General features: G+C 40.6%; 1 protein-coding gene across 1 annotated transcript in view; it reads right to left on the minus strand.

Moving 5' to 3' along the window:
* Positions 1–24,898, minus strand: part of LOC101152016 (uncharacterized) — an 81,685-nt gene that overhangs the window by 36,490 nt on the left and 20,297 nt on the right. Inside the window, exon 5 of the mRNA XM_004058038.3 lies at positions 14,772–14,862. Within this exon, the coding sequence (XP_004058086.3) occupies positions 14,772–14,862 (91 nt within the window). The remainder of the gene's footprint in view (positions 1–14,771; positions 14,863–24,898) is intronic.

The raw sequence follows: 24,898 nt of genomic DNA on the forward strand, positions 1-24,898 counted from the left end.
CATCCAGAGGCAGAATTAGATAGAACCTCAGTTGAATTTTGACCTTGCCATTTAATAGCTAAACTGCCTTAGGTCTAAGCAGTGACTCTGTTTCCTCCCATGGAAAATGGAAGTGGCAATGCTCTGGTCTCTCCAGGATTCAAACTTATGGAGCTAAAGATCCTAGTTTCCAGTTAGGTAAAAGCAGGCTTGAAAATGCCAATACTAATAATTATTATTTTTATTCCGTGTTCACCATCCTTTGCACCTTAACATACACCTTGTACCTGCCTAGATGAGCCCCCACCCGCTGCCCACCTGAGATCCCTGGTATGGGGTCTACATCACCCCATCCCTCTGTGTATCAGGCAGTGGGTAGAGGAAAACAGATACATACAAAAACTGGGTAATGGGAGGAGAGTTTACTAAATGGATATTTAACTGAGGTGAGGGCAGGACTTGAGGAATAAATAACATATGGTGGCATGGGTAGGAGATGAGGAGGTACATTCCCCCCCAGCTTCTGGCTTTCAGTAGACAGAACAGCCAACTTGTCAAGATGCCAAGGAATAAATAGCCTGATTCCTGTCTTCCCACACTCCTGTGTCCTCCTCATGCTTTTGCCAAGATCTTGGCTTGGTTTCTCCTCCGATTGATTTCAACCAACTTTCTGATATTGGCAGGCAGCTATCTTATGTGCCCATGTTACATGCTCATGATAAAGCTGCATTTCCTGAGGGGACACCAATGGATACACCTCTGCCTGGCACGCAGCTTAGAGGCTAAATGTATGAAAAGCAACACCATGCAAATCATTTTGAAACTGCTCTGGAACCCTCACGGGACCCTCCATTCTAGACATCCAGTCCTACTAGTGATCTGACCGTGAAACCTACTAAGAGACTTCCAGAAGAAGATGACCTCTGAAAGGAGAAAACTTTCTTCCAAGCTTCTGTGGAACAAGAAGATGCCATCCCTTTGGTGGAGCCCAAAGGGAAACCAGGTAGTTAGCAAGAGAAACTGTTGTTATCATCTATGAAAGGTGCTTCCTGGGGTTTCAGAGGAGGGTGTAGAAGGGGAACAGTGAGTCTGGAGGGACAGATGGAACATTCCTGCAATGCTATCAATCCATATCTGACCCTCAATTCATGAAACCTTCCAGACAACCCACCCTGACAGATCCCTCTCTTCTTAGAGCTCTCACGTACCTTTCTTTTAGCATTTAACATTCATAACCTCAAATGAATGATTTCTATGCATGAGTCATTTCCTGAGTAGATTGTCAGATCCTTGAAGGCAGTAAGGCAATGTGAAGAATATCCTGTGTCTTCAAATAGTTATGAAGATTAGAAAGGCAATCTAAGCGACATCCTTAGTATATTACTAGGTGCACATAAAAAGTGATGAATAGACAGATTTATGACTATTCATTTTTTTTTTATCCTTCCTATCCTTCACCATGCGGAAGATACACTGCCATTACACACACCTCCAAAAAGAAAACTCAGCATTTCTTATGTATCTTCTCTGGGTCATTTACTATGTAGAAGTTCAAGTACGTTATTAGAATGCTTCCCCAATTTAGTTACACACAGAATCCACTTAAAGTACAGAATAAAATCTGACATATTCTTTTTAGCATAATGTTTTAAAAAAATATTTGTAAAGTAAAATTCTGTTTTACCTCCCAATGCTTATTGCTGCTAAGAAACTATAAAACAAAATAAATTAATAAATTTAATGCAAACAAAGATATATAAATTTTACTTAAATACAACAGATGATATAGTATGGATGAAACTGATTCAAAACTTACTACGCAAAAGCAGTATTGAATGCTGCTGTACAGGACATTTCCATTCACCAAGCCTACACGTGGTATGATGACTCAAGTGTCCCATGATTGCTCCCCATTTATACTGGGCATCATGATGTTACTTGGCATTGATTTGACAGCAGTGCATAATTTTAAATTTATTTCCCTTTTATTCCTTTTTTACTAGTAGAGCCAATCAAATTAGTATTAGATCTTGCAAACTTTCTTTGCAACCATCGGCATTAAAATGCAATGGCAGTTCTTTAAATATAAAGGGACATCCGGATAGTGCAGAAAATGCTTCGCCAATTTTACTTTAGATTATTGTTGCAATGAGAGCACATGGTTCAAAAGTTCCAGCAGCAAAGGTGGTTTTCCCACCCTGCCCCTGGATTATGGTATGTGGTACAGGCATTTTGAATCTCAGCTTGTGTCAGGTGGGTATTGTTACCCGTTTTCTATTGGAGGACATTTAGGCTTGTGAGTGCTGGGAGGTGTTCAGTCACTTACCTAAGTTCACTCACCTAGTAAGTGATGCAGTGAGACTCATACCCAAAAGTTTCAGTTTCTACATCCAGTCTTTTGACTGATTGGTCTCATCTTTGATTATTATTGAAGATTAACGCTACATTGATGCAGATTGATGATGAGAGATGAGGGGGATGTTGAAGAGATAGAAAGCAAATAGAGAATGAAACATGCTTGGCCAGAGATGGCAACATAAACCCTGTCCATGGTGCCCTGTTGTCTTGGGTGCTGCTGTGGTTAGGTCAGGAGCAGTGGGGAGTCTGGGGCCATATGGAAGCTACACAGCCACACAGATGAGGCAGACCTCTAAGTGGGGCCACTCTTGGCACGTCCATGTTGAGCTCAGCAGCAACATGATGAGTTGAAATACTGAAGAAAGTTCTAGGTTGCTCATCATGATTTAATCTATGCACCTAGTCTTTGGCATTTCCTATTTCCTGCTTTGGCCTGAAGCTGGACATTCTTTCCAAGAATCCTTTATGTCAGTCCTTTTGGGATTCAAAGAGTTGTGGGAATGGTGACCTCAGTTCACATCCACATTCCACCAGGAGAGCACAAAGCTGAGGCCCTCTCTGCCTCCAGGAAGTAAAAGAGGCTGTGAAAGAAGTGTTGTCAACCAATGTTCTTACTACAGAAAGCCAGGGGAAGTGCTGCTCATCCCTCCAGCTCCAAGTGATGAGAATTTTGGAAATAAATAAATTCAGTAACTTATAGGCACATGTGATAAACTCTCACTCATCAAGATCTGATAAACTAGTAGTGAATACAATTTTTGCATAGCTTGCATTTCCTGATAATACAGACGTATCTGCTATTAAAATTCCACTTTCCTTGTAGCAAAGTTAACTTTTTGTTATTCTAGAATGGCAAATTGAGTCATGTGAAATTTCGGGAATCACACACACATCAGGTAATGCCATAACAAAAGTCGTTTTTGCCTGCAGTATATTTTGAGGACAATGAAACCATTCAATCATTGCCCAGAATGATAATTATCTTTTTGGACACATGACCTCATATTCCCAATCTATTAAGCACACAAAATCTGAAAATGAGTGGTATTAGTGATTCTATTGAAATGGATACAAGGGAACTGAAACAAAATAAAGCCAGCTTTAGTTCTGTAATCCCCGAAAAAAATAAGTGCTAAGAGGATGGGTGACTTAGGACACTTAGAAAAGAAAAAACCAACATGGAAAAATAAAACAGTAGATGCACATGTCTTTTGACTTACTAGATGTCTGAAGTTCATTGCTTCAGGACACATCAGCTTGGGGTAGAGGTGGGGAGGGGAGTTGACTCAGGTGTGGGTAACGATTGTGATGGCCTATGACCAAATTTCACAGTAAAGTGATTGGTACCCCAACCTCTCCTCTGCTCTTTCTGTTTTTTTGTAATCATCCTAGATAGATAGACATTAACATTTTCTGCAGAGGCCAACTGACAGAAAGATTAGCTACATCAGAAACAGCTGCTTCCACTAGTCTCAGCTTCGTTCTAGGGGCAACCTCATCCAGAGTCTCATAACATCATTTTTTAAAGACCCAGGTGCAAGTCACGCCAAGGTGGCGTGTATTAGAAGATGTGTGGCCACCCAGTGTAACTTTCACAAACTTTCTTTACTGACACAGACCTATTGGTAATCCAGGTTAGAATGCAGATTACTGGCACCTCTCCAACTTAAGTCAGCACCCTGCCTTTCTCTAACATTCTCTGCAGAGAAACGTGAATCTTAATTCATACCATACTCTTCATATGAATCTTCATGTCCATGTGCGTGTCCCCACATTCCATGGCTCCAAAGGTCATTGTTTTTATCTCTCCTTGAAGGACTAGAAGTGGATTCTCAGGAAAATTGAAACCTTGTGCAAGTCCCAGAAGTTCTAAGGTGGGAATGCTGATCAAGTGTCTCTACTGTCCATCTTTTGCCCCTCTTATGCCCCTTACCTCACCCCTCTGGAGACCCAGATTAAAAACGCTTCAGAGCAGGAAACCTGGTTGATGTATTGATCAATCAACCAGCAAGTATCTACTGAGAGCACCTAACTTTTGCTCAGCAAATGCTGACGGGAGCTGATGGTGCAGTGACAGGTAATAGAGGACTCTTTGAAGTCAGGTAGAGGACTGGAAACTGAGGCTCAACTCACCGTGTCTTCATTCAAGAGACAGCAATTGAACACCTACACACAAGCTGCGCAGCATGCTTGGAAATGGGAATAAAAAGGGCAGACTAGATTTCTATTCCCGTAGAGTTTATAGTTTATCAGGGTCATAATTCTTTTAAGTACTTAAAATTAATGTGCACTATGATTGGAAAACAGACTGCTTAGGTAGCTTATGGTGGTCAAGAAAGTGGGAACATGTAAAGTTGTTTTTAGCTTTTTGAGGCCTGGAAGGATACGACCATGCAGTGACTGGGTAATGTGATTTTGGTAGCAAGATAGATTGAAGAAAGGAGAGTGAGTAGTGTCCTCCCAAAATTCATGTCCTCCCAGAACCTCAGAATGTGAGATTATGTGTAAATAGGGTCTTTGCAGATATAATGAAATTAAGATGAAGTCATAACGATTTAGGGTGGGTAATAAATCCACAAATCCAATGACTAGTGTCCTTGTAAAGATACAGACACAGACAGAGGTAAGAAGGGCAGATATCAGAGTGAAATGGCTACAATCCAAGGAACGCCAAGGATTTCTGGCCACCACTAGCTGCTTGGAGATTTGCATGGAACAGATTATTTCCTAGAACTTTTGGATGGAGCACGGCCCTGCCAACACCTTGATTTCAGACTTTCAGCCTCTAGAGCTACAGGAGAATAAACTTCTGTTGTTGTAAACCACCCAATTTGTGATAATTTGTTATAGCAGCCTTGAGAAATGAATGCAAGACACAACTGACCAGGGTGAAGATTCCTGGTTAAAGGATGTATGAGTGCTGCCCTGGAAAATGAGGGCCAAGGTCAGAAAGAATGGTAAGACTCTATTTGTATGGTTGTGTACAAGATAATAGCTGAAGACCGTAATGGAATAAATAGAGTATGTCTTTTCCAGCTTGTTTTATAATAAACAAACCACCTAAAGAGCATGAAGAGACAAAGATTGAACTTCTCAAGACATGTCTCCGTTTATGGAACAGAACAAAAAAGAGTAAGCAAGGGAGAAAGTGAAGGAGTTACTGGCAATATTCCATTGAACTCAGTAGATACTTATCAAGCCTTGCCTATTCCATACCTCTAAGGAACACACAGTGTGAGTTGGGAGCAAAACTAGAGAATTTCCATCCAAGGGATATAGGCAATGATTGAAGTAAGCTGAATGAATAGGAACAGTGAAGACAAAAAGAAACAATGGTCCCAGTCTAAGGATGATCAGGATGTCTTTGCAGAGATGACATCTGTAGGGAGGCCGAAAGGATCCTTCAGGGTTGGACAGAAGGCAGAAGGGCAGAAGAGAGAAGAAAGCTCAGAGTATACCATCGTATCTCAATGCTCCTTGAATAGTTGCTATGTTTAATTCTGGTGCCTCTTATAGCACACAAAGGCACATGGAGATGGTGGAGTGAGTGAATAAATGAATGAACTAATGAAATGACCCAGAAGCCAAGAGAAGAGAGCATTTTGTCAAGGAAGAGGGGATAACGAACATTATAAAAGGCAAGAGAGAGGCTGAGAAAGACAAGTATGAATGTCCAGAAATGAATAGGTCAATAGAACACTGAAGAGATAGGACCTTAGGAGAAGTCAGAGGCAATTCCTAGGAGCTGAGAAGAAAAGAGTGAGCTGTGAGGAAGAAAGCTTGTGCTGATGAAGGCTCAAGGAGTATGGCTGAAAAAAAATATTGGAGAGAGGTTAATAGTGTTTGTGAATTAAAGCTGGAACAGAAATTAAATACCACATGTTCTCACTTGTAAGTGGGAGCTAAGCATTGAGTACACGTGGACACAAAGAAGGGAACAATGGATACCAGGGCCCACTTGAGGGTGGAGGGCAGGAGAAGGATGAGGATCAAAAAACTAACTATTCAGTACCATGCTCATTACATGGGTGAGAAAATAATTTATATGCCAAACCCCTGCAACATGCAATTTACCCATGTGACAAACCTGTGCTTGTATCCCCCAAACCTAAAAGTTGGAAAGAAAAAAAAGAATGTTAGGAAGATTGTGTCTGAAGGTAAACGATAAGGAAATTTGAGGATGCTGGAGACAGGAGTCATAGAGTTTCTCAGGAGCCAGGGGAAGAAGAATAAATGAAATAACCAACATGTATTGAGCACCTACTGTATGCCAAGCACTAAACTAGCTATTTTCAAATACTTTTTAAAAAAAATAACCTGGAAGCTACGCTTCATGGAAAGTGTTAGTTTTAGAAAGAATAATGGAATTCCCTCTAATGATGGGGGTAGAGGAGACAAATGAATTTTATAATTTGTTGTAATGGGTTGAAAGAGGTATCTTTTCGTTCATCAAGTATCTACTGGGTACGCCCTCTGTGCTGGACACTCTATAAAGGGCCTCAGATATATCACCTAATGGGAACCTTAGAATGCCCCTAGAATGTTCTATCATGATTCTCATCTTGGAGACAAGGATTTCATAGACAAGCTCTAGTAAAACAATTCAAAGCTGAGTATGTCTGCACAACTACATATGTCTCAGCCTCAGTTTCTACATCTGTATAACTTTTCTTCCCATGGTTGTTGTGAGGATGAAGCAAGGAGAAAGTGCTCACTAAAGGGCAGTTCTTGTTTTTAACCTTACTTTATTCCTTTGGAATGAGGCCATTGGGTCCTCACTACATCCTCACCCCTCTACCAACTTTGCCCATTGCTTTTCAGAATTGAAGACGTCCTGGAGCCCCAAAACAGGTGTCAGCAGCATTACCATAACAGATCAATCTGTAAGCTTGAGCACAAGATGTCTACTATTTGCTCTGAGAAAAGAAGCCATGTTGGGAAGGCAAGCTAAATACAGAACATGACCCAAAAGCAAAGGGTGTCTCCAAACGGGATAATGCAGACCGAGACAACAGTTTCACAGATCAATAGGAAACATTTAAAGGTCCACTGATGAGCTAGACTGCAGGGGCACTCCTCTTCTATAAAAGGAAAATAAAATGGATCAATAAGAAATGAAAACTGATATTAAAAGGCTGAGATTTACTTTCTGCTACCAAGGGTTCTTCTCCAAGCTGGGTCCCTGGGCAGACTTGTTCATTCCCTTCCAACCCTCTATGGTGAGATCCCAAGGTGGTGGAATAAGATAAATACACATGGAAACAGTCCCCAAAAACGGCTGCAGTAAGGCCATACAGCATACCTAACATAACTACTGGTTAGCATAAAAACAAGTAATTTGTCTGAATGCAACATGTTGGGTGTAGGAGGAAAGTGTATGCCTTATACCTCAACCCATCACCCTCCACTCTTCAATCTCTATTTATGTCTGTGTATCAGCAGTGTGGCACATTCGAAGTAGTTTTCTAGTGTATTTTAAGGATGCATCTACCAATTCTGTGATCTTGGGCAAATGATTTAACCTCTCTGAGTCCCAGTTTTCTCATCTATAATTATGTCAGTATTATCATGATAAAATAATAGAAATGATTAATGTCACCTTCCCCATCCCTACCATTATCACTCCATCACCACCCCGAAAACTAATATCAAAATGGCTGAATGCCCATGTGGTTTTATAGGAGGAGATATAAGAGCCAGAAAGACCAAATTTATTAGCGAGGTTATCTTGAGCAAGCTGTGAATCTACGCTGATCTTCATGCAATTCATCATGGACTTGGACAACATCTTTTCTGGTTATTATGAATCCTAGAGAAGACACGTACAACCCTTAGCACAGTGTCTGGTACATAATGAGGACTCAGTACTGGCCCTTAGTCTTTGCCCTGACTCTAGTCTGTGATAGTGTTAGACTAACATCTTGGTGAGCCCACACTGACCACTGGGAGTCCAAGTTGACTCTGAGAAAACTAAAAGAAAGGCAAACAAAAGGATCTATTTGTGGGAGGGAGAAGGGATGGAAAGCCACATAGTCTGGTTCGGCATGAGACTGAGAGAGGTCTGGGCAGGTTCAGCCCCCCTGGAGAGAGAACATCCCACCACTGCTACCTCTCCTCCTTTCTCCTGCCCTAGTGCAGAGCATACAGCTTCACCCCTCAGCTGATTGGGTGCCTGTGGGCACTGCAAAGAGATGAAGGGCTTCTCCTTCCAGCACACAGCACTGGCTACTGGGGGGTTTCTGTCTCCCCCACCCAACTACCTCCACCCTCACCTTGCTGCTGGGATTCTGGGCTCCCTGCATTCATGGTGCAGGATAGCAGGGGCCATGGATCAAGATGACTCCCCTCCTACCATAGGTGCTGATTCATTCAGCACTAACTGAGCGCCAACTGTGTGTCCACATCCTGCTGGATAGTAGGGGCCACGAGGCAAATGAAACAAAGTCCTTACCCTGAGGACATCCTACACTGAGCAGTAATCACAGGTATCACAAAATGCCCTGCTCCCCACCACTTCATTTTGACTCAGAGGGAAAACTCTTGAGAATTTACAATTCTATCCCATTTTTTTTCAGTAACTCCTTAACATCTTTTTTCCGCAAAACTCACACCCTCCCAAACCCACCCTGAATCCTGCACACCTCACTCATTTTCCTCACATCCCTGAGTCTTTTCCCTCCACACTCTCCCCTCCTGGTTTCTTTTCCTGCAATATCTTCTTTCCCATGTTATACTTGGATTTTACTCCTTCCTCTTGTCTATGCTGCTCACTGGCCAGTTTTCCCCAGTGGAGGCTGGGGACGTTCTCTTTCTACGTCCCTGTTTATCTCTACTCTGAATAAGTCAATATGCAAACATCTGGGTGTCCAACTCATACCCCCCAGAAGGGATTCTCTTTAGCCTGACAGCCTATTATACTTATTGTGGGTGGCCTAACGTGTGTCTGGGTGAGGCATATGCAGATTGTAAAAAAGAAAAAAAATTGGCAGGCCAGACCCTTTGTTTCCCTACAATCTGACTAATAAGAGATTCTTTCACCATAATATTTCTTCTGCTATTCTAGTTGTTCTTATCACAATCATTGCCTGATTCCTCTGGGTTCTCTTATATCTCCATTTTGAATTCCCTTGTAGGCACTGTGTCTTCAGTAAGTGTTTCCATTTTGAACCCAAAGAAACCCTGTGTGTCCATTTCTTTCTCCTCCACTTTTCTTTTCTTGACACACTGATTCCTTAAAAGTGGGAAAGGGACTGAAATCTGTGTGTCTATGCCTCTATGTGCTAGATGTTATAAAACACTTCCAAGGATATATCTCATGTAGAAGAAATTAGCCTCTTTTTGACAGTGAGGGAACTGAGGACAGAAAGCTTCAACCATGTGTTCTAGCTCACACATAAAAACATGAAAAGCCTCCAAGACTTCATGCTATCTGTCCCTTGAAATGTACCCATGTGGCTGACATATGCAAACATATGCAAACCCAGGCAGTGGGCCCATGTGACATTCATTATAGAAAGTGTTTCTTTAATTATCTCTCATTCCTGACTCCCACTGAGGTCCTCATAATGGGTTTAGAATTACTGTCTTCTAAGTGATTCTGTGTGCAAAGTTGTACAATGAAAAGAGTACAAATTTGAGCAAATCTAGGGCAGAGAGTAGACCCAGAATGGCTGAGATCAAATCCCAGTTCTTATTATCTGGATGACCTCGGGCTATGGGGATAATAGGAACACCTTCCTCATAGGGGGTCTTTCCTCCTTATTGCCTCCTCCTGAGGACTGAGGGTGAGGATTATTTAGGTAGGTGTGTGTAAACCACTTAAACCCTTGTTTAGCCCATGGTAAAACTATCAAAATGGACACTGTTGATTTTATTATCTGTGGTCTTGTTGGCCTTACCACTTGTTAGATGCAAGACCCTTGGATACCTCTCTTGACATCTCTGAACTTCATTTTTCTTGTTGGTAACACAGGGGTAATACTTCCCACATCGAACTTTGCTGTGAACCTCTGATCAGATAAGCCATGTAAAGCCACTAACTCAGGGACTTGATTGTAGCAAGTGCTTTCTTTTTTTTTTTTTTTTTTTTTGAGACGGAGTCTCGCTCTGTCGCCCAGGCTGGAGTGCAGTGGCGCGATCTCGGCTCACTGCAAGCTCCGCCTCCCGGGTTCACGCCATTCTCCTGCCTCAGCCTCCCGCGTAGCTGGGACTACAGGCGCCCGCCACCATACCCGGCTAATTTTTTGTATTTTTTTTTTTTAGTAGAGACGGGGTTTCACTGTGTTAGCCAGGATGGTCTCGATCTCCTGACCTCGTGATCCGCCCGCCTCGGCCTCCCAAAGTGCTGGGATTACAGGCGTGAGCCACTGCGCCCGGCCAGCAAGTGCTTTCTTACTTAAAACATGCCAGTTCCCTTTTCTCCAAGAGAGCTCAAAGCACTGCTATTCACTTAGGATCAATGGAAGAAGCAAGAAGAAGAAAACAAAGGAAAAAGCAAACACTGGGGGCTAGATCAGGCTGAAGATCAGCTTCCTGGGGGCAGTTCCTACCAAAGGGTGGTCTGTCCTGAGTAATCAGCTGGAGTCCCCCCAACCCCTTTCCCAGGTGGTCCCCAAAACTGGTTGGTGAGTAGTGCTGCAGATGTGGCTTCCTTATGGGCGATAGTGTTGATGGAAAAGATAATTCATGCCTGCATTGAGCTCTCTCTGAGTCACTCCAGAGCCCAGTGATGAAGGAAGAAAACACCCCTGATCAGTACCACATTTCCAGATTTCATTATAATTTTTAATTCTTCAGTGTTGTTTTGAAAAGCAGCATCAAGCATGCATAAGTTTTTGGAGACAAAGAAAAATGTAACCAGCCACCCTTTGAGTTTGGACTTGAGGACACCCCGGATCCTCTGAGAGATTTGTCTCCTTCCAGAAGCAGTGAGATGCCCTGTTGCTGTGACATGAAACAGTCCTGACCCCATGCTGTCTGGAGGCTGAGGCTCTCCTTGTTTTATGCAGTTGGGCTCTCTGGACATCATGTGCTTGAGTTCTGCATCTTTTGCCAAATTCTACTCTTTTCAATCTTACAATCACCAAGTTCTGTCCATATTATTACTCAAATGTCTACTTGTCTCTTCATTTATGACTACCACCTTTTGCCAAGCAAGCTCCCCTGAAGAAGACCAGCAACAAAAATCACCAGGCCTCCCGGCAGCCAGATGGAGCTATTCAAAATGTAATGTGAGCTGGGCACAGTGTTGGTGCACACCTGTCGTCCCAGTTACTAGGGAGGTTAAGGCAGGACAATCCCTTGAACTCAGAAGTTCAAGGCCAGCCTGGGCAACATAGAAAGACCCCATCTCTTTAAAAACATTTTTTAAAGTCAAAATGTAATGCAAGACTCACTCCTCCCGGTCAATCACCTTCATTGCCTTCCCATTGCTTCCTGGGCATCAAGTCTCTGCCCATCTTATAAAACCATCTGTGATGTCATCCTCCCTCACTCTAATTCAGCTTTCCAGGCTTCTTTGTTTCCCCACCTATGCAAAGATTTTGTATATTCATGGTCTCTTCCATCTAAAACATTCCTAGAGCCTGGACAACTCCTCCCCAACCCCTTTACAGACTGGTTATTTTAATTCATTCATATCTTGGCTTACCCGTCTCCTACCCAGAGGCCTTGCTTGAGAAGCCCACCTCAGGATACTGCTTCAATCTGATGAAAGGATTTCAATGAATATCCTTTCATTCACCTCAGGATACTGCCAATTGCTATTCCCATTCTCTCATAGTCACATTATTTCTTTCTGCAATTTGATTATGAATGAATTTGATTATTTACTTGCTTTTAGTCTATCTTCCCCACATGACTGAAAGCTCTTTGATGTTTTGTTCGCTTCTGACTACCCACTACAAATAGCACATAGTAGGCACTTAATAAATGTGTGCTGAATGACTGCAGAAATGACTGCTGTGAATTTAATCATTTGGTAGGCAGGCAGTTCTTTTCCTTGTTTGTGTAAAGGTGAGGGTGGCTTTGTGCACCCATGTGTGAGTTTTTGAGAATGGAGGAAAGACATTCTGGAACTTGGATTGCTCCCTGCTAAAATCCTTCAATGTTTCCCCATTGCCTCTTGGCTCAGCTCAGTTTGCAAAGCCGTTCGGGAACTGATTCTGCTTTCTTTCCTCCCCTTTTTCTACCATTTCATTTCCCTACTCCCTCATTTGCGGCATGTGTATATGTGTATGGATGCCCACTTGGGTTGGCCCCTTCTATTCTGAATTGTCTACGTTGCTGACACCAGGATCATTTCATGTGAACCCCCCATCAGAGAGCCTTGTCTGAGCCTCCATTTCATCTTTTTTGGTGAGCTGGGTGCCTTCTATTTGTGTTCCCTGCACTTTCCACCTTAACCCATAGTCTCCCAAATGGGACAACTCATGCCCTTCTTTTGAGTAATTTGGAAAAAAAAATTATTGTAAAAAAATTATACTTTTGTTCGCTTTACAAGATGCATAAAATACTGGCATGCCATTGCACATATATTCATTTTAAAAGGGGGACTATAAATGTATGTAGAGAGTATAGGTTCAAAAATTTATTACAAGAGTTCGTGATCAAAAAGTTTGTAGAGCATGATGACATTATACTTTTCATACTGCATGGCATCTGTCTGGATTTTGTCTGTCTCTTCAAGATCTCTCAAGGCACTCTTGAGAGAAGAAACACCGTACACAGCCGCAGTTCTTTGACAGTGATATGGGGGTGGTTTTAGAAGGTGCACAAAAGGAAGGTCGCTAACGCCTGTTGAGAACTCATTGCCCTTTGAATTCTCTTTTATTCTTCCTCATTTAAATAATAGGGGGGAAAAGTCTCAGCTGTGTGTCAATATGTTTCTAATACCTCTGGGTACCACTTGCTAGTTTCCCTTTATAACAGTGAGAACAAACTTTTGGCTCAAGCCCTTGAAAATGCCTCTTATCTAACCAAAACCCAACAATTCAGCTTCATTTTCATTGCTCCTTTCCATTTGTGGTCAGTAATATTGCTATGATATTTAAAACAATGTATGATTTTTCTCTTGCTAACCATGTAGAGTTTATTAAAATAAATTTATTTATAAAGATTGAGTAATTTTTTTTAAATAAGCAAATTATAATATAGGTGAAACTAGATGTTTCAGTCTAATGTCAGTTGGGTAACACAAGGGTAACAGAGTCAACATGAGCTTTGAAATACAAAGACCTTGTAAGATTTTTGACTCTGGCCATGGCTAAATGTGTGACTGTTGCAAAGTCCTTCTCTGAATCTACTGTAAAAGGGATAAAAATACTTACTCTGTAGAGTGTTTTGAAGATGAGCATTAATGTATTTAAAGATACTTCCCAATGCATGCACTTGATCAATAATAGATATATGTTTATGCAATGAGCAAATGGATGAGTAAGAATGGAATAAATCTGGATAAATAAGTCAAGGAACCTGGATCCTCCTCAAAAGTCCCAACCTTCTTAGCTGGAATGAGTCAGACTCTAGAGAGCCCCATTCTCTCCTTCACTAGAGTCCCATTTTCACAGTCATTTGACATTTACCCAAGCGACCTGAGAAAGTTAACGAGTTTTGCCTAGTCCCTTAATTCTCCTTTGGAGTGATTAGTGTGAACAGAGAATGGAATGTGCATGAGACATGGATTGATTTTGTGGCTCTGCTGGAATTCTGTTGGAACTTCACTCTACATTTGAGTAGGCTCTACGTAGAACTTCTGCTTTGGAAGCTGATGAGCTCCCCATACAAGAAGTATTCAAGACTAGAAGAGATGAACATGTGACCCAAGTGTCGACTTTCTGCTTCTCTAAGAAACATTATGTTCATCATCCTGAAAACAAAGACATATTTAAGGGCACCTTGAACCAAGTCTTGAAAGCCTATTTCTGGAAGCTGTGTCTAGGCTATGCATAAATGACTTCACAGACCAGTGTGCAGTTGCACCCCTATCTAGCACTTAACAGACGCAGCTATTTTACTTTTATTTCAAATTGAAAGCCATGTTTTTAAGAAATCAAACCACCTAAGATCTTATAAAAGTAAGCAAATGAGTTTTTTCTCTCCACATTGTTTCTCTCTTTTTTTTAAGTAGTCTATCCAGCTTCTTTCAATAAGAGCTGGATTCCAAAAGGCAAACGTGAAAACTTTCAGGCTTCCCAAGAAACAGTATCACTTCAACACATGCACTGTGTTGGTCAAAACAATCACAGGAACAGCTTTGATTCAAGACAAGGAGACCCCTATTCTTGATAGAAGTAGTGGCATGAGCATACAGGAATGGGAGGAATTGCTGGTGGTTGTTTATGTAGACAAACTAACACACACACACATAATCCAGCTCACGAAATGTAGGACTCACTTTTGCTAAACGCCAGGCTCTGCATTAGCAACCATCATACCTGATTTCTTCAAGGAATGTCTGTGGAGACTCCATAGGATCTCCAAGGATAAGGACCTCACGTCCTTCCATTTTGCTTTCATTTCCATTTCCTTTGGAGACAAATGCAAAAGAAAGTGGTTTCAGATCACAGGTAGTCATATGTTTTTGTGTGACTGAAAGGAAGGCCTTCGTGGTCTGTATGTGTACTTGTGTATGGCACGTGTTCGTGCACCCATGTGTGTGTATCTGGCAGGGAGGTGAAGGTCATTTTAGACTTTATATTCAGATCTTGAGCTATCCTGTGATGTCTTGTTCTCAGTTCAGCTTTTCCTGTCACTAACCCTTTGCCCAGACCATCACTCATGCATGACTGACCTGCCTCATGCACAAGACCATGTATTTGCTTTTCTGCAATTAGTAGATCAAGGTCCACCTGCTTTATGCTCTTCATAAAGATTGTTCTGGCAAAAACAAGTCCAGCATTCTTGACCCTTCTCTATTCTGAAAGATGTAAGAAAATGGATAGGAATTTGCTAGATATAGATCAGGTCATGAGGCAGAGGAGACAGGCTGTATAAAGTTTCAGATCTGGAAAAGGGAAGGCCATGTAGCTGTTTGTCAGGACTTCTTTTCTGGTTTTACCTCCCAAAGGGAGATTTCTATGGGTTTGTGGGATAAGATGAAATGGGCCTTCTGTTAAAAAACAAAAAAAAGAAAAAAAGAAAAAAAAGGTAGTGCTGTACCTAGAGAACAAAATATTGGCCAGGCGCGGTGGCTCACACCTGTAATCTCAGCACTTTGGGAGGCCGAGGAGGGCAGATCACAAGGTCAGGAGTTCAAGACCAGTCTGATCAACATGGTGAAACCCCGTCTCTACTAGAAATACAAAAATTAGCCAGGCTTGGTGGCAGGCACCTGTAATCCCAGCTACTCAGGAGGCTGAGGCAGGAGAATCGCTTGAACCCGGGAGGTGGAGATTGAAGTGAGCTGAGATCATGCCACTGTACTCCAGTCTGGGTGAGAGAGCGAGACTCCATCTCAAAAAATAAAACTAAAAATAAAAAATAAAAAATTGAGGAAGAATTTGAGAATAAGATGACATAAAGGAATTGTTTACATTTGCAGATTTATATTTGGTTTAACTTATCTTTGGCAGAAAATATAAGCACTAAAATGACTGTAACACATTTCAGTGTCCTTAGCAATAATTTCTCCTTATTACCTGCTCAAGGCTTCATCTGTCAGAATGTAGCCAACATCATTTAACCAAAAGGGGGAAAATTTTCTCTGTAAGTCAGTACATGTATTAGTCCATTCATCAAATACAGAGACATCACTTTTTAAACACTGCACCTTAGAGAACAGTACATTTGTGATTGCAGAAACCAATATAATCTTCCTCAAATTGCAAGCAGATATTATAAAGTGAAAACCTCCCTTCAAAAATAAACCCAGATCAATGACACAAAAAGATGGTTCTTTGAAAAGATCAGTAAAATTGGCATATTTTAGCTAGACTAGCCAAGCAAAAAGGGAAGATCCAAATGACTAAAATATAAATGAAAGTGGGGACATCATTAGCAACCTTACAGAAATAAAAAGAATTAAAAGAGAATATTATGAACAGTTGTATACCAACAAGTTAGATAACTTGGATATAACAAATTTCTAGAAACATGCAAACTATCAAAACCGACTAAAGAAGAAATACAAAATCGGAATAGGCCTATAACAAGTAAATATATTAAGTCAATAATTAAAACCAACCAACAATCCAACAAACATTTCTAAAAAAGAAAAGCTGAGGATCACGTGGCTTTATGGTAAATTTTACCAAACATTTAAAAAATATAACATCAATTCTTCTCAAACCCTACAAAAAATAGAAAAAGAGGGAACACTTCTGAACTTTTTCTGAGGCCAGTATTACCTTGGTACCAAAGTCAGACAAAGAATCACAATAAAAGAAAATTATAGATCAATATCCCCTGTGAACACCAGCACAAAAATTCCCAACAAAATACTAGCAAACCAACTCCACCAGCATATTTAAAGAATTATACATCATTACCAAGTGCAGTTTATCCAAGGAATGCAAGGTTTGTTAAAAAATCAATTGATGTAATATATTATATTTATAGAATAAAGGGAGAGAAAGCCACAGGATCATATCAATAGATGCAGAAAAAGAATCAGACACGATCTGTCACCTTTCATGTTGAAAACACACAATAAACTAGGAATAGAAGGGAACTTCCTCAATCTGATAAAGAGCTTCTATTTAAAAAAAAAACACAACTAAAGTCATACTTAACAGTGAAAGACTGGACATTTTATTTATAAGAAACAGTATACGGATGTCTGTTTTCTCCACTTCTATTCAATATTATACTGGAAGTTCCAGTCAAAGCAGTCAGGTAAGAAAAAGGAATAAGCACCCAGATTGAAATGAGAAGCAAAACTATCTCTGTTAGCAGAAGACATGATTTTATGTAGAGAAAATCCTGAAGAATCTATAAAAAATACTATTAGAGCTAATAAACAAGTTTAGGAAAGTTGTAGGATACAAGATTAATATAAAAATCAGCTCTACTTCTGTACACCAGCAATGAACAATACAAAAACACAATTTAAAAAACAATTACATTTACAATACCATCGAAAAGAATAAAACACTTGGTAATAAATTTAACCAAGAAAGTACAAGACTTATGCACCGAAAACTACAACACACTTTTGAAAGCAATCAAAGACGACCTAAATAAATAGAAACACATCTCATATTAGTGAACTGGAAAACTAGAAAATATTGTTAAAATGACATTAGTACCCAATTAATCTATAGACTTAGTACAACTGCTATCAAAACTATAACTGCTTTTTTTTTGTTTGCACAAATGGGCTAGTTGATCCTAAAATTCATATGGGAATGCAAGGAACCCTGAATAACCAAAGTCCAGACGAATAACAAAGTTGAAGGACTCACACTTTTAATATTATCATGTAACACAAAGCTACATTAATCAAAATTTGTGGTACTAGCAAAGAGATAGACATATAGATCAACAGAATAGAAATAAGAATACAGAAACAAACCTAAATATCCCTGATCAATTGATTTTCAACAAGGTAACTGAGACCGTTCAATGGGGAAAGAATAGTCTTTTCAACAAATGGTACTGGAACAACTTGATATGCACAGACAAAAGAATAAATTTGAACCCTCTACCTCACACCTTATACAAAGAACCTGAAAATGGATCAAAGACTTAAATATAAGAACTGAAGTCATAGTATTCTTAGAAGGAGACATAGATATAAATCTTTATGACCTTGGGTTATTTTATTGTTTCTTAAATATGACACCAAAAGCACAAACAACAAAAGAAAAAATATATAAATTGTACTTTAACAAAATTAAAAACTTTGTGCATCAAAGGATAGTATCAAGAAAGTAAAAAAGATAACCCACAGATGGAAGGAAATATATATATTTTCAAACCATACATCTGATAAGGGTCTAGAATCCAGAATCTATGATGGACACTTACAACTCAGCAATAAAATGACAATCTAATTAAAATACATGCAATGGACTTGGATTTGAGCAGGAATTTCTCTAAAGAAAGTATACCGACGGCTAAAATGCACATAAAAAATGATTAACATCATCAATCATCAGGGAAATGCAAATGAAAACTATAATGTCATATCAGTATACATTCTTTAGGATAGCTATAATTAAAAAGAAAAAAGAAATATAACTAGTATTGGTGAGAATGTGGATAAACTGGAGCCCTCATTCATTGTTGACAGGAACTTAAAATATAGCGGCCACTGTGAAAAATTTTGTCACTTCCTCAAAAACCTAAAGATGGGGTTACCACATGACTAAGCAATATCACATCTAAATAAATACCCAAAAGAATAAAAACATATATCCATATAACACTAGTAGACAAATGCCATGGCAGCATTATTCATAATACCAAACAAATGGAAAAAATCCCAAATGTCTACCAATCAATGAATGGGTAAACCAAATGTGGACTACCCATACAATGGAATATTATCCAGTCATAAAAAGGAATGAAGCACTGATGCATAGTACAACATGGATGAATCTTAAAAGCATTTTACTAAGTGAAAAAAGCCAAATGCACAAGGCCAAAAATTGTATAAATCTATTTATATTAAGTGTCTAGAACAGATGAATCCAGGAAGACATAAAATAGTATAGTAGTAGCCAGTGGATGATGGGGAAGAAGTAATTGCGAAGTAAGTAATTCCTTTTTGGGGGATGGAAATGTCCTGAAATTAGTAGTGATGATTGTATAACATCAAAAATATACTAAAAACCACTTCACTGTATGCTTTAAACTGTCTGAAACGGTAAATTTTATGTTATATGAAATTCATCACAATTTGTTAAATAATATCACAATTTATATAATACATAATAAAAAATTTATCACACTTTATAACATAAGTTGAAACAATAACTCATCTTCTGGCCAGGAGTGATGGCTCATGCTTGTAATCCCAGCACTTTGGGAGGCCGAGGAGGGCAGATCACCTGAGGTCAGGAGTTTGAGACCAGCCTGGCCAATGTGGTGAAACCCCATCTCTACTAAAAAAAAAACAAAAGTTAGCCAGGTGTGGAGGCGGACACCTGTAATCCCATCTACTCAGGAGGCTGAGACAGGAGAATCACTTGACCCCAAGAGGAGGAGGTTGCAGTGAGCTGAGGTCGTGCCATTGCACTCCAGTCTGGGCAACAAGAGCAAAACTCCATCTCAACAAAACAAAACAAAACAAAACAAATAACTCATCTTCCCACATCATCTTCCCTGATGTGGGAAGATTGACTCTTCCTTGAATTGGGAAGGAGACTTTCACAAGTTCTGGTTTCTCCACATATGACAAAGCAGGAACTGTGGGGAGGGAAGGCAAATCGTGCCACCAGTGCGCTTGGCCTTGGCTGGCTCTTAGGCCACCCTTAGCACTCATCAGCTTGCTTTGGATGTTTGTATGTTATCCTCATGTCTTTCTTCTCACTAGACCATGAGTATCTCCATGCCAGGCACCATCTCCTATTTAGTTCAATAAAGATTTATTAAGCACATACTTCATGGTTAGCATTGAATATATAAAGATAATTATAATGATATATAATAAAAACAATAATAATTAAAATGGTAGAAGCAAATACACATTGAGAACTGGTTTTATGCCAAAACTTTTTCTAAGCACTTTACATACATTGGTTCATTTTGCAATCATGTTGGTGATTGCAGAATGAATTAATACTGGTAATCAAAGCAACCTTCGGATATATAATAGGTATTATTAGTATTATTATTATTGTCTCCATTTTACAAATGAGGAAACTGAGAGGTCAAGATTCTTGCTTGAGGTCCCATAGCTGGTAAGTGCAGAGTGAGGATTTGAAGCCCTGCAGTCTGATTCTAGGTCCCGTGATCCTGCTCTTGAGGCACTTAGTAGAGATTCTGTGCTTCACCGAAGTCCCCTAGCACCCCAGCTCCTTAAAAGGAGGCAGACAGCAAGCAAGTATGGGAATGCAGGAAACAAAACTTGGGCATCCTTCTACATTATCAATCTTCAAAGAAGATTGAGAAGTTAGAGGGTAGAGGCCAGCTGCTTTATTAGTAAAAATATAAAACACCATCATTCTGTTAAATTGTTCATGAGATCGGAGATTATTATAATCTCTTACCACTAGACTGTAAGCTCCAGGAAGACAGGGACTCTTTTTCTTTAACTGTTTCAATTTTTTAAAATTGCAGTCTCTCCAAAACCCAGGACAGTATCAAGTCTATATGAACATTTATTTACTATTTCTTGGGTAAATACATAAAGGACAACATGTACTGAATGCTTACTATACATCAGACCTTGATCTTAGTGGGGTTCAGGTATTTGTTAACTTTTTTCTCACAACAACATTATAACATCTCTATAATTTAATAGAGAGGAAAAAATTGAGGCATAGAGAAATTAAATTTCATATCTATTCAACCTGAAATTGATGGAGCCACAACCCAATCCCAGGCCATTTGGAGAAACGCACCTCCACTGGTTTTTTTTTTTTTTTTTTTTTTTTTTTTGAGATGGAGTCTTGCTCTGTCACCCAGGCTGGAGTGCAGTGGCATGATCTTGGCTCACTGTAACCTCGGCCTCCCAGATTCAAGTGAATCTCCTGCCTCAGCCTCCCAAGTAGTTGGGATTACAGGCATGTGCCACCATGCCTGTCTAATTTTCTATTTTTAGTAGAGACAGGGTTTCTCCATGTTGGTCAGGCTGGTCTCAAACTCCCAACCTCAGGTGCCCCACCCGCCTCAGCCTACCAAAGTGCTTGGATTACAGGTGTGAGCCACCACGCCCAGCTGCACCTTCACCGTTAAGCAATAACTTTATAGCCACATTATGAAGATGAATGCAAAACCTGCAAGATTTAGAAGTTGAAACAGGGACTGTCAGATTATGTGATGAAACTGCCAAAATTATGGCAGTTAGTGGTGATGTCCCCAGATCCTCAGGGGTACATGTTCACTGTCTCCGCTTGCCTCAGAACTGGTATAATGTTGCAAAGCTTCCAGCTAGGGGATATGGAGCATTCAAAGCAGGGTTGTTGAATGTTTGCTCAACATCTCTACTCCTGTGTCTCTTCTTTGAGTTCTTTCTTAAGGGGTGAGCTTCAGCCTTGAGAAGTGAATGGTTTCCCAATTTGGTTTGTAGGCTCCAGAATGCACCAGGAGGAGCCAGTGAGGCCCTGATGGAAGGGCGGATGGTTGATTTCGGTGTTTTTATTACTGCCCACATTCCAGGGTCTAGGTTCTATTTCTGTTGTTCAATTATATTATATTATGTACTTAGGACACTGAAGGAATTAACCAGAAAGAAAGGAAGAGAAGAAGAAGAAGAAGAAGAAGGAGAAGGAGAAGACGGAAGAGGGAGAAGAGAGAGAAGAGGGGGGAGGAGGAGGAAGGAGAAAGGAGGAAGGAGGAGGAGGAGAAGGAGAAGAAGAAGAGGAGGAGGAAGAAGAAAATGTGAGTGCATGAGAGTCTAACATCTTGGCGTCTCTGTAAAAATGGGTAATTTGGCACCGTCCACCTTGTTGTGTTGTGACTTCTTAGATAAATACTCCCATCTCGATATTTCATTGGTGTCAAAGAGTGCAGGCTGTGGAGTTACACTTCGAGGGTTCAAATCCCAGCTCTATTTAGAATTTGGACAACTTATTAGACTTCTGTGCTTAGTTTTCCCATGTGCCAAATGGAGTACCCTTCATAAGTATGAATCATTTATTGTACAAGCTCCCAGAATGGTGGGCAGGGCATGATAAAGTTGGTACGGACTCTATAAATAAGTGTCATTGATTATTTGTGGTAGTCAGAGGTATGGGAGCTTGATGTAATTACAATATTCTCAGAGCATCTGAGAAAAACTGATAGTATTTGCTCCTTGACTTGGGGATAGAGTTTTGTGTTTGCTTTTAAAGTGCTGGGGAGAAGACGTCACCCCTTTTACCACGTTGTTCTGTATCCTTCCCCCTCTTCAGTGTCAGTTCATTTGCAACACCACCCTTGGCCAAGCCACGTATTTAGACTCATGGAAGGGGATACATGCGGGCCTATAAATTATAGGTAAACAGCCCAGCTACTGAGTTTAGCTCCCTCCGGAGTCACGCCCTGCCCCACCCTGGCTCCCTGAGTGACCTAATACCTCTTCCTAATATCAGTCCATTTCCCCATCACCCTGGCCAGAGCACTTTTTCTGAGCTCACCTTGTCTGTGACAGAGCTAGGTCATTTTCCATGGGTCACCAGCAACTTCTGGTCTCGGGTGTGCAAGTTCCATATTGCCTGGGGTTGCTGCTATCTGTCACTCTATCTCTGTATTTCTTGACTGGAAGACTACACTCCAAACAGCACCCCAAACCAGCCCTTCTCAGGAAGTTTTACTTCCTGCCTCAACTCACCAAAACTTCCCTTATAACTTATTATTACTCTTTTGTTTCTAAGTCTTACATTCTTCCCAAACATAGGACTTTACACTCTCGTGGGACTGTCTTTCCTATCTGAAGCAAACATCCCCAACCCAATTTGTATATAACATGTGATGATTATAGCATCTAAAGTGCGTCAGAGCTGACTATGGGGCAGGCACTCTTATTCACAAGAGTGCTTGCAATTGTCAGAAAAACTGTAACACCGAGACACTACTACCTCCATTTTATATATAAGAACACCGAGGTCAGGGAAGGAAGCAACATGCTATAGATACAGGGCCGGAAAGAGGTACAGTAATCAAAGCTGCGGGTGTTTGACTCAGGAGCCAATACTCTTTTCTCTATCCCAATATTTCCTTTATGGACACTGAGACCATCATTAACCATCTTCCCCAAATGACCATTTAAGAATGACTTAATGGGTATGGGGTTCCTTTTGGGGGTGACGAAAACGTAGTGCAATTACATAGTGATGATGGTTACATGATTCTATGAATATAGTAAAATGCACTGAATTGTACACTTTAAGTGTACATTTTATGGTATGTGAGTTATATCTCAATAATAATAAAAGTAACCCATTCATACCCCTATACTCTAATGATTCAGCCCAGTTAGAGCAAATGTGAATAATTCATCACCTCTGATGGCTTTCCATCACAGTTAGAAAAAGTCCAAATGACTTTCAGACATTTAACAGACTCTGAGGGTGCCCGACCCTTGTCATCCAGCACTTACCCTTCCAGATCACACCTGCCCAGCAGCATCCCACTGCAAACACCTGCAACTCCTCACCTGGGGATTGTGCCTTCTTCAGAAGAGCCAGGAAGTATAAATAAATTTAATCATAGGCTCCTTAAGGAGCCTAAGATGGGTGGAGGAGTAAGAAGCCCACTTCTCTCCGGAAGAAGCAGTGTGCAATGTGCTGTGTACAGCCCCATGGACAGTCCCCGTGGGATTGAGCCCCATATGGTAGCCAGGTCAATAACACACCCTTAATTGGAATCTTTCCCCTCCCTCTCTCACTTCCCACTCACCTTATTGTGCCCTCCCAAATAGCTGTTTGTACTCAAACCTTCATCTTGTGGTTTTCTTACGGCGAGACCCAACCTAAGACAAGCCTTTTTTTTTTTTTTTTGACATAGCTGCCACCTATCTCTTTGACTTCATCTACAATTTGCTTCCTACCTGACTAGGTTACACCCATACTGAACTTTTTTCCCTTCTCAACACACCAAGTTCATTCCTCCCTTAGGTCCTTTGCATTTGCACTTGGTCCTTTTTGCCCATACTATTGTACCTTGGTGGCCTCTTCTTGTTTTGTGGACACAGCTCAAATGTCACCCTCTAAAAGAAATCTTTCTTGAACTCTGCCTAAATAATCTCAGTGCACCATCCCATACCCAACCAGACACCATTTTGTTACTCCAATGCATCTCCACATACCAGTACGTGCTGGAAGTTTTTGGTTTGCTCATCTAGCTATACAGTCTCCACCTTTCCCCATCCTCTTCTGTGCCAAGGGAGGCTGATCCTTATGGACTGCAGTAGTGGGTTCCCTGAGTCTCAGGCTTCCAGCTGGATTTAGCTGGGGGAGGGCAGTCAGGCAACAGGAGTATGAATCAGAATAATGACGTCCCCAGTTCCCTTCCTCCTGGGCTGCCATGGATTAAGGACGCGCTGCTTCTGAAGTTTGGGTTTGAATCGGGTGGTCCTTTCCTTCAAGCCTGGTTCTGGTAACAGCTCCCTGCAATTGCTAGCTCTGGGGTACTGCACCACCCTTCCTTTGTCCACTGTGAACCTACTCATACCTTCATAAATAGTCCTGTATGAAATTCTCCTTAATGATTCGATTTGTGTCATGGGTTTAGTAGCGTGTGTGTGTGTGTGAGAGAGAGACAGAGACAGAGACAGACTTAGCTGTTAAAACTCACAATTAAATTGTTTTATTATTTTCATCATTTACATTTCTGTTGTCTAACACCTTCTACAAGAATATAAACCCCACAAAGGGAGAAACCTGGTCTTCCTTGTTCACAGCATGACCATATTCTCAGTAGCTGAAACCATGCTAGGCATAAATTAGTCACTTAATAATTTTTTAAAATGTATACT

This window comes from Gorilla gorilla, chromosome 18 (genome assembly GCF_029281585.2).
Source record: "Gorilla gorilla gorilla isolate KB3781 chromosome 18, NHGRI_mGorGor1-v2.1_pri, whole genome shotgun sequence".
Taxonomy (NCBI): domain Eukaryota; kingdom Metazoa; phylum Chordata; class Mammalia; order Primates; family Hominidae; genus Gorilla; species Gorilla gorilla.